This window comes from Clarias gariepinus, chromosome 14 (assembly GCF_024256425.1).
Source record: "Clarias gariepinus isolate MV-2021 ecotype Netherlands chromosome 14, CGAR_prim_01v2, whole genome shotgun sequence".
NCBI lineage: Eukaryota > Metazoa > Chordata > Actinopteri > Siluriformes > Clariidae > Clarias > Clarias gariepinus.
This window is the reverse complement of record NC_071113.1, coordinates 25894746-25911829: the sequence shown is the minus strand read 5'-3', so window position 1 is coordinate 25911829 and position 17084 is coordinate 25894746. Positions and strand designations below refer to the sequence as shown.

The 17084-nt window shown below is 39.9% G+C and overlaps 2 protein-coding genes across 2 annotated transcripts in view; one reads left to right on the top strand and one right to left on the bottom strand.

Annotated features, from left to right (window-relative positions):
* The first annotated feature begins 545 nt into the window (after positions 1-545).
* Positions 546-11748, top strand: grem2b (gremlin 2, DAN family BMP antagonist b). Its single transcript, XM_053510824.1, has 2 exons — positions 546-936; positions 10255-11748. Exon 2 carries the CDS (start codon positions 10256-10258, stop codon positions 10754-10756), a length of 501 nt encoding a protein of 166 aa, XP_053366799.1. The 5' UTR covers positions 546-936; position 10255; the 3' UTR covers positions 10757-11748.
* A 149-nt stretch (positions 11749-11897) lies between these two features.
* fmn2b (formin 2b) overlaps positions 11898-17084 on the bottom strand; it is an 84049-nt gene continuing 78862 nt past the window's right edge. Inside the window, exons 17-18 of the mRNA XM_053510838.1 lie at positions 14352-14433; positions 11898-13137 (exon numbers count right to left, since the gene is read on the bottom strand). Coding sequence (XP_053366813.1) covers positions 13111-13137; positions 14352-14433 — 109 coding nt within the window. The 3' untranslated portion in view covers positions 11898-13110. The remainder of the gene's footprint in view (positions 13138-14351; positions 14434-17084) is intronic.

Here is a 17084-nt window from a genome sequence, read left to right as displayed (position 1 = left end):
ACTTGTACAAAAGTATTACAAAAGTAAAGGTTTTTGTTAATTGAATAATAATAAATTAATTAAAAAAAAAACACTTTCCTTAAATAATTCCTAAAACACCTTTATTACATTAACTTGATGTAGTTAAATATTATTAACTTTAGTGTTTTATTCTCCAAAGTCCTTGTGCAAAGGTGAGAAAAATCTAAACTATGTCTCCTCTCAGGGTCTTTCAAATTTCCACTCCAGTAACTGGATGGAAAAGCGCTGCAACGTCCTAAATCTGCTATTATAGTTTTTATATCTAATGAAAGTGAAGACTGGAAGTGCGTTGGAGTTTAAAGAGCTTTCTGTAAGTGATAAAGCTCACGGCTTTGGAGACGAAATGCAACTTTGATCCTCCTCCCACTCGGGGTGACACATTGATGAGCGGCTGAGTGTGTGTGTGTGTGTGTAAGAGAATGTTTTAAAAAATGAAGGAGCTTGAAGTGGGCGTGTCAGAAGTAGAGAGGAAGAGAGGGGGGAATAAAAAGAGAGAGAGAGAGAGAGAGAGAGGTCTGATTTGTTTGCTGATCAGAGCCAATAGAAATCTTGCGGTTTGATAAGATCCACATGCGGGTGACGGAGAAGAGCCAGAACAAGAGTTCAAACACACAGAGAGAGAAAGAGAGAGAGATGAGAAGAGTGACTCAGAGAGACAGATAGAGAAGCTGCATCCCACTGAGCAGGACAGAACGCGTGCAGAGAAACACTTGTGAAGTTCTCCTCCAACTTCTGGAGACACAGACGCATCTTGGTCCTGACTAATCCTCCTTCTTCCATGGGCATCAGAGCGGCTTTCAGTCCACGACCCACACACACAGCACCCTAACCACTGCCGGAATACACACACACACACACACAAACACACACACTTACACTCACACACACTGAGAACTGGACCACTGAAAACGAGAGGTAAGTGATCTTTTTTATTATATGATATTACAAAATATGTTTTTGTCATTTTTGTTTAATTGCATTTACAAAAAACATCACACACAGATATGTCAGAGTAAGAGCCTGGATGCGTGAAGATGCATTCAGGATTAAGTAGAACAGGAGGGAATTTTCGTCAGTCATGACTTTTAGTTTGTGATCAACCAAAGTATCCATTACAAGTATTTACTTATTGTTTTTTTTTTTTTTTTAATGTGTGTGTGTGTGTGTGTGTTCTGGTGGGACGAGCGTTAGAACGGTTAATGATCCGATTAATGGTCCGTGTTTGCCGGGGTCCGTGACTGCTCCACCTTGCACTGTTGGGCAAAGCGGATTTGGTCAGTAATCTGTGTTTTCAGTTTGGTTTCCATCACAAGCCTGAGATTAAAGAGTTAAAGTAGACTGTACAGAGAACGACTGCATGTCCTGTGTGTGTGTGTGTGTGTGTGTCTTGTGAAGTTTTGAAATAGTGAGTTTCTCTGCTCTAGTGCTGCATCCCAAAGATGATTATTAAATATGTATTTAAGGGGGAATCGGATTAAAACGCAACTGTTATTTCAGACCGAGTTATCTGATTGGAGGAGAGGCTATACTGTAAATCTGTTACATGTAATGAAGCAGGGAATCCTGGAAATATTAATATTAATAGGATATTAGTGAAACAGTACATTACTTATTATGACATTATTATAAGGTACTTGTTATTGATATTTTGGAAACAAGCAGCTGCATAAATTTGAAAATATGATATGTCATGCCCCATTTTTTATTTTGTCATGTAAAAAATATTTTGTACAATAGATTTTGTACAAGTTTGGAGTTTAACAGCAATGATGAATTAATTTTGACACTGATTTATTTATGATGGAAAGAATTTTGTAATTTGGTTCCAAAGCTAATAGGCAATGTTATTAGTGTGATTACTGTAGGACTTTTTGACTCATTTAAAACTAACTTTTTTTTTTTTTTTTTTTACAAATATTTGATATTTTAGAAAGTAAAAATAACATTTCTGCAATATTCGTTAAAAAAAGCAGTCTTTTTTGTTTAAAGTAATGATCGAACTCTACAAAAAAAGCTCTACAAAATGATCTGCTTCTTGAAACATTAACCATGATGCACGGAAATTGTCCAGCTAGTCTTCAGTTTTCAGGTTTATGTAGCAGGAAATACAATAAATACGTTTATATTTCATGTTCCTGTGCAATTCTGATAAAAATTCTGATCGCTCTGATAATAGAGCAAGCGAGGATGTAGATACACAAGTAGTCTAAAAACACAATCTTTTTCTGTTACATTTTGAAAATTGTTTAGAGAATCCTTTACACATTTAAATACAAGTTTGCAGAAATGCAAAGCTTAACATGTAGAAACACTAGGCTGCTCCATCAGAGTTAATAAGAGATTTTGATTGATTTCTCTCACTATTACATCAGTACAAAAAATGGGTATTTTGTTTTTTTTTTATTAATGAACGGTCTGTAATGCTGGAACAATAATTAAAATCATGCTTGCAGAGTTGCGAATGCAGCTGGAGCATAACTCTGGGCTTATCACAGAGCAGTGTGTTCACAGATGTAGATTAAATCTCAATTAGATTACAGCCTCACACTCCGCTCTTCTAGTAGCAAGTCAACATCGGGGACGGAGCAGGAAAGAAGGCCGGCTCTTTAACCCTGGCGCGGCGTTTTTGTTTAAAGAAAGCGAGTGTGTTTGGTTAATAAAGCTCCTTTACTGCTGTGATTAAATCTCTATCGGAGGTGCTCAGCTGTAGTTAATGATGAGTTTTATAGCGAGGCGTCCCAGGTTGAAAATATAACCCAGTCTATGTGTGTGTGTGTGTGTGTGTGTTCTATCCTTGGGCATGGCTTCTTGCTGGCATCAGGTAAAAAACTGGGATTAAAGGACACTAGTTGTATCCAATACACATAATGTCATGATGACTATTTAGTGTTATGATGACGTCATTAATGCTGTCATTATCTCTAGTAAGGGTTTGACCGGAAGTATTATTTTCAGTTGAGCACAAACTTTCCAAAGTGCAACAGGTGTTGTCTGTCTGTCGTCTCCCCGTTTTGTACTTGCATAAAACTTAACACTTGAGCAAAAACATATCGTTAACTTACTTTCTGTCTCACCCTCAATCCCCATGGTTAGCCAAGGGATTGTGGAGTGTCCTCTCCACTAAAAGCATTATACCATCGGCATCACGATCAGGAGAACAGGGGTGTTTCCAAGAAATAAAAGAAAATGCTCTGCCCACAACCATTTAAACCGATTTGGGAAAGAAAGGTACATCAAGAGCTGTTCCAAGATACCGTAGAACACTAAATCCTAGCACTTTTGCTCTTGAGTCTTCTAAATAGGACACTACAGTACCTCCTAGTGTCCCCTAGTTGCTGGTTCTTGGTAACACATGGCTTAGTTTTAAACCGCAAAGCCTCATTGAAACCCATTTAAGCCTTGTCCTTGTCTGGTGAAGTGGTTAGCACCTTGGGTGATGGTGCTGAAAGTCATTCAGCCTTTTGATAAAATTGCAGAGGGCCGGCAAAAATAAAAGACAAATATACCATAAAAGTACCTCTAGTGTAAGATTGTGTGGTATAAGTGAGACAGGAGGTGGTGGCAGTGTTCTGGGTTTAATCCTGCGAAGGACTTTGAAATCAAAATGTCTGGAGATGCTGTGTGTCGAGGGTGGACCCGAAAAAAAAGGGGCAGAGAATAATTTTCTGGTTTTGGAGAATGAAGTTTTAATAAGCTGTAAAAAAAAAAAAAAAAGGCTGAATAAATAGGACAGTTCTATTAAACTCCACCCCTTTTTCCACCAATACAGTATGTCTCCCTGCTCCACCCCCTACAGTACTTCCTGCTCTGGGGTCCCAGGTCCGCCACCCCAAGACCCAGCACAAATCAGACTCGAACCAACACCATCAACCTCAACGCAAAGTTTGAAGTATTTTCTGGGAGACATGCTTTTAGATATCAAAATCAGACAACTTGTTCAGTAAATGATTCTAAAGTAAGTGTGGCTTAATAACTTGGCTATTGATGTCACCAAATCCAAACCCAACACACACCATCTCTCAATCTTAATTAGATTTCATAGATTTTTGTGTTTGGTGTATCATAAGAATAACACACACAATGAACATTTCCACCAAAAACCAAAACAAAACAACTGACCCAAATGTATGAGGTCTAGATTTACAGTTCTGGTCAAAAGTTTGGAAACACCTTCTAATCCCATGTTTTTTTTTTTGTTCAGTGATTTATTTTCTACATTCTAGGACAATATGGAAGATTTACCATATGGCATTGGACTACGGTCCAGAAAGTCCCAGGTTCAAACCACACCACCATTAATGTATGTAACCCCTGTTGGACCCTTGAGCAAGGCCCTCAACCCTTAAATGCTCAGATGTAAAAAAATAAATAAATAAATAAATAAAAATGTAAGTCTCATTGGATAAGGGTACAACAACAACAGTAACCGTGTCATTATAAGAAACGGATGTCAAATGTTCTGTCACAGTTCTTACAAGAACAGTATTGTCAGGTGCATTTGTAAAACCCATGATGAAACTGGCTCTCATGAAGACCTTCCCAAGAACAAAACTTACCTTCTGCTGCAGAGAAGTTTATTTAGAGTCACCAGCCTCAGAAATCACCAAATAACAAACAGCACCTCCGATTAGAGCCGTTATGAAGGATTTATAGATTATTAGTAGCAGATACACTCAATATCAACTGTTTACAGGGCGAGAAATTATAATCAGGAAAGATCATTGAATTAGAAGACGTGTCCAAACCTTTGACTGGTATTGATGTCCAATATAATGAAATAGTGAGTGATTTTATTCTATGTAGGTGATATTAAAACCATCCTAAATGCCTAAATGCTAATAGCGGTTAACACACTGATTGGGGGATGATACAGCAAATAGTTTTCATAGGGAACATTTTACAGTTTGAAATGGAAAAGATGGAACATACGTTCAATTGAGCTGAATGGTTGTCAAGTGTTACTAGAGCACACACATTAGCCAAAATGCTAGACAACCAGACTGAAAAAAAAAAGACCAATTCTGATCTGTAAATTAAATTAGTTTTATTAATTGCCGGTTTCATTTTGGTGTAATGACAACATTGGACTGCAAGCTTTTTGAAGTTTGAATACATACACAGCGTTCTATACAGTCAAACACACCAAAACTATTTTGGCAAGAGTTTTTTTTTTTATTCGAGATGACCAGTCGTTTAGGATATTTTTCCCTGGATTACTCATTGACTCTGTATTTTTTAACAGGGGAATTCTAGTGAATCACTACAGTATAAACGGTTTCCGTTCGTCCAAGTTGTTTGGAATGCGTCAGCATAGTAAATTAAGCCGATCGGACGCGTTTTATAACGTCGAAAGCACCTCATCAATCTTCAGAGGAATAGTCTGGAAACGGATGAGTACATAGTTTTGTCGCACGTCATTTTTTTAAAATAGATTTTTGAAAATTTTATTTATTCAAGCTCGAGCTTACTGTAAGTATTAAGCTTGACGATGTTCCTGTCAGCGACCTTCAGTTCTCGACCGAGTTCTCGTTATTGTGTATTTAACTTTCCACGTTGGTGGTTTACTCAGCCTGATAAAGCACAGGTCACCTTCAGGAGCACAGATCCCAAACACACACATTCTTCAATATGCAGCACACATGTTCAGCACACTAACACACTCTTATAGATGCTTTCTGCTACACTAAGTACATAAGTCAGAGTAGAGATTACTGCTTTGCATGTGTGTGAGCAGGAGGAGGAGGAGGAGGAGGTTGGTTGATGTGTGTTTCTCAGCCTTTGTAGAAACAGCACACTCAGCTGGTGGCAATTATGGAAAGTAGTCTGTGTGTGCGTGCATGTAGGGGGTTATGGGAGTTGTTTTGGGGTGACAGGGGTGTGTTGTGGTTGCATGCCAATGCCCCAACAGCCTGAGGCATCCTGAGCGCAGCCCCATCTACTGTGGAACATTAACACACCTAGCGCTTGTTTTCATAGCAAATGGGCTGGAATCCGCGCTGGTTTAAAGAAATGCCCAAACTATGATTGAGCGTTTGATAATATACTATTAATCTGAGACCTGTCTGTGCCGGCGTATTATTTACGGAAATAACTCTGGGAGTTTTGTTACAGTCTCTCGAACACGCGAAAGAAAGACATGTTGGCTTTTAAAACCACGTTATTATCTCAAATGAACAACGGGGAAATATTTCAATCTGCCTTCCTCCCCCCCCCCAAACACCCCCCCCCCCTCCCAAACACAGGCTCATTCTTTTAGGAATGGAGTCAGTAAGGAATTCTTAAATGCTTCTGAACTTTCATGCGTAGGGTCATTATTGGCTCGACAAGAAATATATCAGAGCTGCCATATTACTTCGGGCTGACTTACTGAACCGCGGCTTATCAGCAGCGTATTACGAGGTTAAATAGCCCTACATAAAGTGCTAGTATCCGCCTAAGCGTGGATCAAACGGAGTAAAACCTCGGAATAAAGATAAGTGATGTCTTTCAGGCACGAGAAGGACGGAGGTAATCCTCGTGCAAACCGTGGCCGGGGTCAGGAACTGGCAGCGTCAGCCATTTCAGGGTGAAAGTATGACCTTTGGTAGGCATGGAGAAGATAGCCAACGAAGGCTTTTAGAGTAACACAACATACATTTCATATACAGTTGAGTACAAGATCATCATCTCCACTTAGTTTATGTAGAAACCAGATTGTATAACTGACCCGTAAAAGAACACGCAACAGAGGAACCATGTTGGCGTCTCAATACTACTGCTAAAAAACTTCATTAGTCTCTTATTGTTACTTTTAAACATTTCTTACACAACGCCAGGACTCCCCAGATTATCCCCGAACCACTTGAGACGTTAATGAGGAGTTCAGACAGTTTTCCTCTTCTTTCTTGAGAAACCATGAGATGTGTGTCCCGATGAAGCAAGAAGAAGAATTGAAGACAAACTGAACCTGGAGGCAGAACTGCAAGCAGCTTCCCATTTCTTTTAACCCTCCCCATGGCTGCTTTCACAAAGCAGGGAAAACACACAGCACAGGTCAGGTAGTTTGGGATAAAATCTACTACGCATTCATTAGACCTGACCTGCTGTTACTCTTTAGCCCTCAAACCTAATCTGGAATCAAGTTACACGTCACTGTTTTCCATTTTTAAACTTGGGTTGAAACCATCTGAGATCTGACTCCGAACGGATTTTCTGAAAGGTCGCAAAATTAAAGTGACACTTCTCCCGCACATACGTCCAGTACACTTAATAGAGACAGCCGAGCCTTGCAGCGATGAGAGACTGGAGTGAAAGAGAGGAAGACAGAGTGGGGGCCTGTCCCCGTTCAGATATACGAGGAGCCTCCGCTGAGGCCATGGTGTCACGGCAAAACTTTGGAGGGGCCAAGACAGGCTGACGCGGTGACTCAGGGGCGCATTCATCATCTTTTGTGCAAACATCCACGGCCTGCCAGACCGCAGACTCACAACCAGCTACTTATTTTGACAACGGTTAAGAGCTCCTCCGAACCGCCGTCTGAAGAGGAGTTCCAGTTATGCGGGGTTAACTCGAGAGTCAGCCTCTAGAACAGACAAGGAAAAACACGGTCATGCTCGAGTAAGGCTGCCCGACAACACCTTTCGGGCAAGAAAACAAATTCAAAAAAGCGGGAACATTTTACAGTCTGCAATATCCAAGCTCCAGCACGACGTGAAATAGATATCAGATGCTAAGAGATAAGGTAGAGAAAAATGACTGAATATGATCATTTAATTTACTCAGGGAAAACACACATTTTATAAATGTTTCTTTTCCAAGACTGAGTCAGCCATGAAGCTGCCACATCTGCTGCAAAGATGTCCACGTGATTGACAGATAGCTTTCTCTCGTGCCTGGGATGTAATCATCCTCGGCCGCCGTCTCTTTGGTCCTGCAGCACATGGACAAAGTGACAAATTAAGCTTAATCTGTGTCTTCCTGCCCGCTCAGGAAACAATATGAAACTCACAGAGGAATAAGAGGAAGAAGAAAAAAAAAAAAAAAAAAAAAAACCCACGGAGGCTTAACTTGACCCCTGGAGACATTCTTAGCCACGAAAAACATGATGGAAGAGCGGGGAGGGATGAGAACGTCACACTTTAGAAGAATAGCTTTTGTGAAATTTGGGGCCCAAACACTTTATTGTGCGAGTGAGATAAATGAGCCAACTCAGCACTCGTTCGTGCCCACTCATAGCGCTCCGAGAACGTTTACATATTCAGCGCATTTGTCACCAGCAGCCTAAGCAAAAGGGGTAACTGTTTCTCCGGAGGAGTCAAGCTCGCTGCAATCAGCTTCATTTGCTCTCTGTTCTCGCCTAAGCTTCCCTTGCTGATTAATGAACATGTTTATTTTAACGACGTTTTTTTTTTTTTTTGTAACTGACAAATTAGCTGGCCGCGGTAATGGCCCAATTAAGTTAATTTCGTCCTCATATGACATTCATTTCCTTTTTTGTTCTAAGAAAGCAAACAGCGTAGCATTTGATGAAACCGAAGCATTTTGCTGAAGGAATGCTTCAGAAATGACTGATCAGAGGAATAGTTCAATTTAACCAGAAGAGCAAACTTCCAGGTCGTGTAAGCATGCGAGAACATTAGTGTAGCCGATACGCCTTAGAATAAATAACTCCGATTTACCAGGCATGATCTTTGGAGTACATAGTATAAAGCTACACCTGCAACAGTTTATCCATTAGTAATGTTTTATATAGTTGATAAGAATGGGAGGGTTTAGACTTTTAAGTTACAGATAACAGAAAATTAATACATTTTCTTTTTAACCAATTAGCCATTTAGGTCTTATTTCATTTTTTAAAATGTTACGTTAGCGCAATATTTGTAGCAAGGATTGTGTGTGTGTGTGTGTGTGTGTATCCCTAAGACTTTGGGTACCCTGGACGGGGTGCCAACCTATCTCAAGCTAATACACACGATTAAGACATTTGTTCATCATAAGTAGTTACAGCTGTATTGCTGGAATCCAACTATTTAGTTTATATTCAGATTCCCAACACCTTAGCCAAATCGTAACCGCTATTACAAATTGGTATTAGCTTTGGTTCAAACTCGGGCGATTAAAGTACACCGGTAGACCTCGACTATTCCAAAGCTGTTTTTAAAGAATAAAATAAGAATAATCCATCCTGCAAATCCTAAAGATTTTCTAATTACCAAAACATCTGAGTCAGCTCATAGAAGGCGTAATTAGCTCACGATTTGGCGCAGGTGCGTTGGGAATTAAAGCTTGTTGAAAGTCTGCAAAGCGGTCATTAGTCGGACCTGACGCATCGGAGGTACATGATGTAGATGTTTGTGTAGCGGTCGGTAATGCTCGCCAATTCTAACAAAGCTGATGGTTTTTCTCTTGGCACCAGCAGCTGGAGCTCCACTGAACTCCCACTCCAATTCCAGTGAACTCGACGACTGCGGGGTTTAATAGCCCGCCTGGTAGGACACACCTGATTCAGCTAATCAGTTAATCACTAAAAGCCTTCATTGGTTCAGTCGTGCAGGAGGTTGAGGGAAAGCAGCATTTTGAAGAAGGTCCCCAGACACATGAGTTCATGGAGAACTGTAATTACTGCACATCTGATCTTCTAATGACACCAGAGTTATTCTAATCATTCAAGGAACACACTGCAGTGGGCCAAATGATCCTGGTGAGACTAGATCAAGGCCTGAGAAAAAGTATATATCGTGCTTTTGCCAGAAACATGTTAGGAGCATGGTTGTCAAAGTGAAACCTAACTGTCTTATGGAATGTTGTGTTTGGCCTGCTCGTTCAATTTGTAACACTTTATGAGTTTAACAAATTTGACAGCAGCCTCCCAAGAGTGAGACTGGGAACTATAACGCTAGTGAATGAATATAAAACTAACAAATCCATGTCTTTTAAAGAACACTAGATTGTGTGATTAGTGCTGTCTGTTTGAAACTGGAAGATCGTGGACAGTGAAAAGGATGTGAATATTTAGACCCGAGGTGCAATGGGAGCTCTACAGTGTTCCAGAGTTTAAGTAAGGCCTACACGGACTTGGAATTGTTTTTATCCACATAAAAGATAAAAATCGACATCATAGAGAAACCCAAAGCTCCAAACATTCCTACCAGCCCTGCTGTGTCTCTTAACTACCTGGTAGTCCTTAAGGACTGAATTGGCATTTGGTAATGCTCATGGTTTTTATTTATGTTTGTGTTCCCATCTTTTTGGCAGGATGTGCTGTAAGCTGCTCTTTTGGGTTCTCCTGGCCGGTGTGCTGTGTGCCGTGTCTGAGAGTCGCAAGGACCGCATGCAGGGCTCAATCCCATCACCGTACAAAACCAGCTCGAACACATCCGATCGCCGTGGCCGAAAACAGGAAGTGCTGGCCTCCAGTCAGGAAGCCCTCGTGGTGACGGAGAGGAAGTACTTGAAGAGCGACTGGTGCAAGACGCAGCCTCTGAGGCAGACGGTTAACCACGAGGGTTGCTTGAGCCGCACAGTAATCAACCGCTTCTGCTACGGCCAGTGCAACTCCTTCTATATCCCGCGGCATGTGAAGAAGGAGCAGGAATCGTTCCAGTCGTGTGCCTTCTGCCGGCCGCACCGCTTCACTACACTCACGGTGGAGCTGGACTGCCCTGAGCTGCAGCCACCCTTCCGGCACCGAAAGATCCAGCGGGTCAAACAGTGCCGGTGTATTTCTGTAAACGTGGCTGACTCTGGGAAACAGTAAAACTGAAAAACTACGGCAACCTGCTCAGGATGCTGGACTGAAGAAAAATATAAATAAAATATATATTTGACAGTTTTTTTTGTAGAATTTGGTACTTAATATAGGCAGAGGCAAAAGCTGCTAATCTTGAGATGTCTGATGCTGTCCATATAACAAGACAGGATTTATTGATGTAGTTCGTCATTTTTTTTTTTCTTTTTGTTTGTATAAAGTTTGCATCTCAAGATTGATGCTTCCTGAAAGGACGGAAAAAAAAAAAAAAAACTTGTTGAAGGAGAAAAACTGAACGATTGCGTTCTCCAATGCTGCCTATACCCACCTGCCCCACACATTCTTGGACAGAAACGCCACCCGTCTGAAACAAGCTGCTGAAAAGTAAAGCACGGCGTCCGAGTTGTATTTGGATCTTGTGCTGACGTGATTACTTGACAGCATCAGACACTATATGTACGATATACAGAAATAGAAGACTTTCCAAAGGTTTTGGAGAAAATGAAGTGGTGTAGCTGCTGAACTGTCAGTAATGGGACAGGTGGAGGAGAGACTTGAATTGGCCAATCATGCTGCTTGCAGTGACTTCAAATTAAGCCTTATTCAATGAATATAACGTATTATTAGACCGAGTATAATAGAGATTATATATAATGATGGTACACTAAATGTATATATCTAGAGAAAGAAATGAACTCTATTAAAATCTATTTCAAATAGAATCCTGCTTTTGCTTCATCTTAAAAAAAACAAACAAAAAAAACCTCCAGACATTATTTATCCTAATGATAAAAATTCATTCATATATGAAATTGCAGTTGGTTATTTTTGTCATATTCATAAAGTTGTTGAACTTCCCAGTTGTTTTTCAGTGTTTAGCAAAATAGGATTTCATCTTTTCAAGCAGTGACTGAAGGGTTAGTGTTAATATATACAAGAGATATTTACTTTGATATGATTTATTACAGTAATAGATACTAGTAAATATTTAGTCAAGGATACTTTGGGATGTTTTTTTTTTTTTCCATGTTATGCTACTATTATTATTATTATTATTATTAAACATTTCCCAGTGTGTCTTTAGACCATCTTCACCTTCCTGAAGACATGTTAATGTGTTTGTCTTTAAATGAATGAAAAACCCAACCCGGTAATTTATTTCTCTCTTTATTTTACATAAATTAAAGTATTTCCCCCCCAAAAAATTATAATTATAATAATAATAATTATACACAGAAAAATACAAACAGTTATTGCACGTGGGCAGACCCTCCTTGCTCGTGAACCAGAGTGGTTGACACTAAACACATACATGCTGAGACAGAAAAAATATATATAGTTATTAAAAAAAATATACACAAGAATTATCTTACATGAAGACACTAATACTAGTTTACATTTGATAAAATAATGGCATTTTTAAATACATTTTAAGCAAGTCTTGTACATTGGCATTTAAAAAATAACCCTTATTTAACATTTTTCTGCCAAGATCCTGTAAGAGTTAAGGACGCACAATACATCTCCAGTAACTGTACAGTAATACCTCCGTGTTCGCTGAAGAAGGAAGAACAATGCGTGTACCTGATCGTCACTAAGGCTGACTTCGCGCTCCTTTACGTGGATGCTCGTCCCTCAAGTGTCCTACTGCTTCCTGATAATCTCGGATCCTGAGCAGTCCTTTAAAAGGGTCTCTGTGGACACCACTTATACTGACATGTAACCTCGTTACCGTTAATATCTGTGCTTTCCATGATGAGAGAACTCCAAAACATAAAAAAAAAGGTTAAATACGACTTCGGTACAGTAAAGCAGTTTTTTTTTTCTTAAGCATTACACCGATGACAGAAATAAAGGCAGTCGGAGAAACTGGCCTAAATTCAAAAACTTAACATTTTGCATTGTTATACCGCTGGTGAACCACAGCAATGCAGGACCGGATGAGAGAAACTACTGCAGTTTAAACAAGCCGAGGAGAGAAAAAACAACAACAAAAAAAAAAAACTACACACATTCCCTACTTTCTTTTCTTCGTCATATCTTCATAACAGGTAGCACGTAATTCTTTTTCCTCCTAACATAGTACCATCCAATTTACATCCACAGCAATTCACCCATGAGCACACGGACGGTAAGGGCGTGACGTCACATGACACACACTTCCTGGATTCAATTTTGCAGATGAAGGTTTTGAGGGCTGCTACATTACTTACAAACTGTGTGTATTTGTATGTGACACATAAAAAGGTATGCATTTTTAATACAGAAGATAGGCAATGTAATGCAGTCCATGCACTCTACACCTCAAGGCTGATCTGAAAAGGATTTTTATTTTGGGTTTTAGAATTAAAATGTCCAGCTTGTTAAATCTTCATGCCCAGCTTCGCTTTCTGTAAAAGGGGGGAAGAAAAAAACAATAATAAAAAAAACAGCAGCAGCATCAATGAGACATCAACATGTGCATACTATTATTAATACTAAACACTGAGCAGGAAAAATAGTGCTAAAACAGAGATAAACACTAGGCCACTGCGCTACAGAATGTTTACAGAGATGACACCACTGACGAGAGCAATGTGCACAGATGGATCAAGCAGTTTAAAGAAGGCGAAACCAGCACTGTAAACAAACCATACAGTGGAAGACCATCAGTTGTGACAAAGAGGATTCAAGTGTTGGGTTCAACGATGGCGAAAATGTGCCAACATGTTCACATTAAGTCCACTTTTGCATTACTTTCCGTACAGCTCTTGTTACTATTGGAACTAAAAATATGTATAAACTGTATACACTATTATATCTTATGAAGATTGGGGTGGGTGTGGTGGGCTGGGCTGTTTCTTTATAATCTCATGCAGGTGGTGCAGTCTAAACTATTCATGCAGCACAGCATCCTGTGGTGAGGTTGTTTAGAATTGTAAAGTATCTGGAAATCTGGAATTTATATATATATATTTATTTATTTATTTATTTATTTATATAGGATCAGAACAATTTTTTAATTATTTAAGAGTTAACAAAAGGTGATATTTAAAAAAAAAAAAGCTAGGATGGTTTTCACATTTTGCACATTTTTGCACCAGGGACCACCAGATATCACGATATCAATATCACGATACCCAAGTGCTTATTTGCTCTGCATTAGGATTCTAAAAGTATCATCATTTTATACATAACCCAATTATCTTTTTTTTTTTTTTTTTTTTTTTATTTTATTACAATTCCAAACAATTGAAAAAATTTTTTCAGATAGTACGTATTGTCCGAAAACTCCAAGGGCGGGTTCAAATAAGAGCTTTTAAAGGTAGAATTTAATATATTAGTTTCTATAGAAACCTGAAAACATTAAATACTGGAAGGTTGCTTCACTTCTATAACCCATTTGCAATAAAAAATAAATAAATCAATAATAATAAAAAAAGATTTTTGCTTGACTCATCTACGAGCTGATTTATCTTTAACGTATATGTAAAAGCTGTACCACCACAATAAGAATAAAATATACACTAGACTCAGACAGTCCACATGCACTGTGTCAAAGTGACGTGGAACATTACATCAGATCTTAACGTTCAGACGGCAGCACAATATAAAGTGCACTTACGATTCCAGAGGCGTGCTTGGGTTTGACACTGTATGTGGCTTTTTCCTTGGCTTGTCTAAAACATTCCTCTGCTGCTTTTAACCTGAATGCACACACAAACATACTGTTAGAAATCATCAATTACGCAATGTTCTGATTACATCAAGAGTATGCTCATATCTGCATGGACATCCATGTCGTGAATTAGCTTCTTTAGGTTTCCACAGGTTCCCAATCCTAGTCCTGGATTACTTTATGTCTTGCACTTTACTTTTCCTACTCAGAATTCAGCTTAGTTGATTTTTTAAATGTTATTATTTTTTTAGGCTTAGTGGGCAGAGTCAAAGCACTAAAATAAATGTTTTTCCTAATTATCCCCAAGATGGCACCTGTAGTACTGATCCAGTAAAATATTGTAATCCGTTCCAGTAGATCAAACATGTCTTGGCTGACTGAGCACATAACGTACAAGCACAAACAGTAGCTTTGATCACTCGATAAGTCCAGTAGTATCCTTATCATTATATAACATATTAAATAAAGTGAACTTTTAGGAGCTCTCCAGTAACTCTGATCCCTATGATGCTATGAGTTTAAGCTAAAACAAAGAAATGAAATTACACACAGTAGATTTAAAGTTTGGTCCGACCATGTTACTTCACCTCCATCGAACGCCCGCACAAACTGTAGCACAGTGGCGCCAGAGGGATCAGACAAAAGGCTGGTGGCTATGCAGGGTATGGAACAAATCCCTGGTACCAAAGGCGTGGATGTTACGATACGCTGCTAATACAAGGTTAATCCTCAGTAACAGCCAACACACACATTCTCGGCCAGAACTGAAAGTATCATAGGTCATAAGCGCATTCGGGTTTTGCACTCGGCCTGTTTATGATTTCTTGGTGCTGATTTGAGCTCGGACACCGAAACGCAACACTTGACTAAATGTTACTATCAGATCCTGACCTTAAGAGAACAGTGATCGGTGATAAGTCCTCCAGAAAAAAAAATTCATCTTTGAGATGTTCAAATTGACCTTTGGGAGGTTACATCATTAAAAGCAGGTTTTAAAAGATGCTTATCGAGGCCAAAGCCTGCCCTGCAATTTGATATCTGGCTAGATAATAAGGAGTTGCACATTTTATAAAACGATGTTCAAACATGATTTCATTCGTAATGAACTGTTGGTGACAGACGTGCGTTAGACTCATGGCTCCATCACAAGAATCAGGCACTGGACACTAAACATGTCCTGTTTGACCAAATACATTTGGGCTAAGCGAAAAATTATGTAAATTAGATTTTTTGCCAAACACCAAGTTTACTGAGTGTTAATGAGGTTTGGCAGGTACACCGTGTTTCCAGGGTGTGCATATCATCTCTCTCTGTGCCTGGTGCTTGCCTACTCCCGGGCCAAATTTAGTTTTTTTTTCTCCCCCTCCTCCCCTCTTCTGTAGTAGAACCTTCGTGCAGTCCACAGCCCGTGATTACACACAAGGGGCAGCTCTTCCACGCTGGAGTTAATTGGACCGGACAGATTTCCACGTCGCCCAATCTGTGTGGTCTGGGGTTATTAAATCAGACACGCTCACTTCTCTTGCTGCTTCCGCTCAGAAAACGCTCCGCGGATCTGCACCTTCTTGAAGCGGACGGCTAAACAAGAGTTAGAACAGATTTATTTACTGACACTTTTTACCCCCCGACGCCCTCCGTGTCTCCGCCGTCTTTTTTTTTTTCGAACAAGGCTGGGGGAGGGGGGAGAGTTTGGGGTGGGATGGCAGGCATTACAACTCTCATTTCCTTGACCTCCAAACCTTCAAAAGAGCCAAAAGAGCCCGAACAGCACCATAATTGGAGATGTGTTGGGCAACCGCAGCAGTAATGGGAGCAAGTAACTAACACATTGCCTGCTTTACAGGGAGGAGGCTTTGATGCCAGAAGAAGAAAAAGAAGGGGAAAAAAAAGCTCTGCTGTCTACATGCATAATATCCTGATAAGGGAAGTGTGTAAGGTACACAGTGAGGTAGAGGGGTGTTGCGCGTTTGTCTGCTCCTGCAGTCCTGTAAGTCTGTCATTTAAAAAAAAAGCAAGAAGAATCAGCGGTTTGATGTGAATTAGTGTCATATGGAAACTCTAGCCTCATCAAGGACCTGAAGTGTTAGGATTAAAAATGACAAAACCTCTGTTCTTGTACTCAGACTACAAAATCCCCAGCCATTTCCTTTACAGTCCAACCCATTAAAATCATTAATGTTTGGCACCAGCTCACTTTCCTTAACAGCTTCTGACTTGCAGCTGGCAGAAAAAAACAAAACAAAAAAAAACCAAACAGAATCCATCATTGCTTGGGTGGCAGACAGACAGGAAAGTGGGAAGAAAAAAATAAATATATATATATCACAAAGCAAAAATAGGTCGCGGAGCTTTTGCTGGGTTGAGTCTCATAAAACAAGACATATTTTGTGGAATGAGAAAAGGCCATAACCCAGACATAGCTCGCTCGGCAGAAGCGTGGCTCGGAGGGTTCGGAAAAAAGTAGCTAAGAGCAAACAGATCATTTTGGAAGAGATGAATTTGGCGGCTGAGAGGGCCGTCTGCATACGTGCCCATGATAGCCTATGAGAATTATGGGAAGCCTGCAAAAGGCAGCCAGGGCTCAGAGGGCTACTTTAAACATCGTACTCTTCTATAGTGTACAGAACATAAAAAGAGAGACAATTCGCCTACTGCGCGAGGATGCATGTCAAGTCCGAC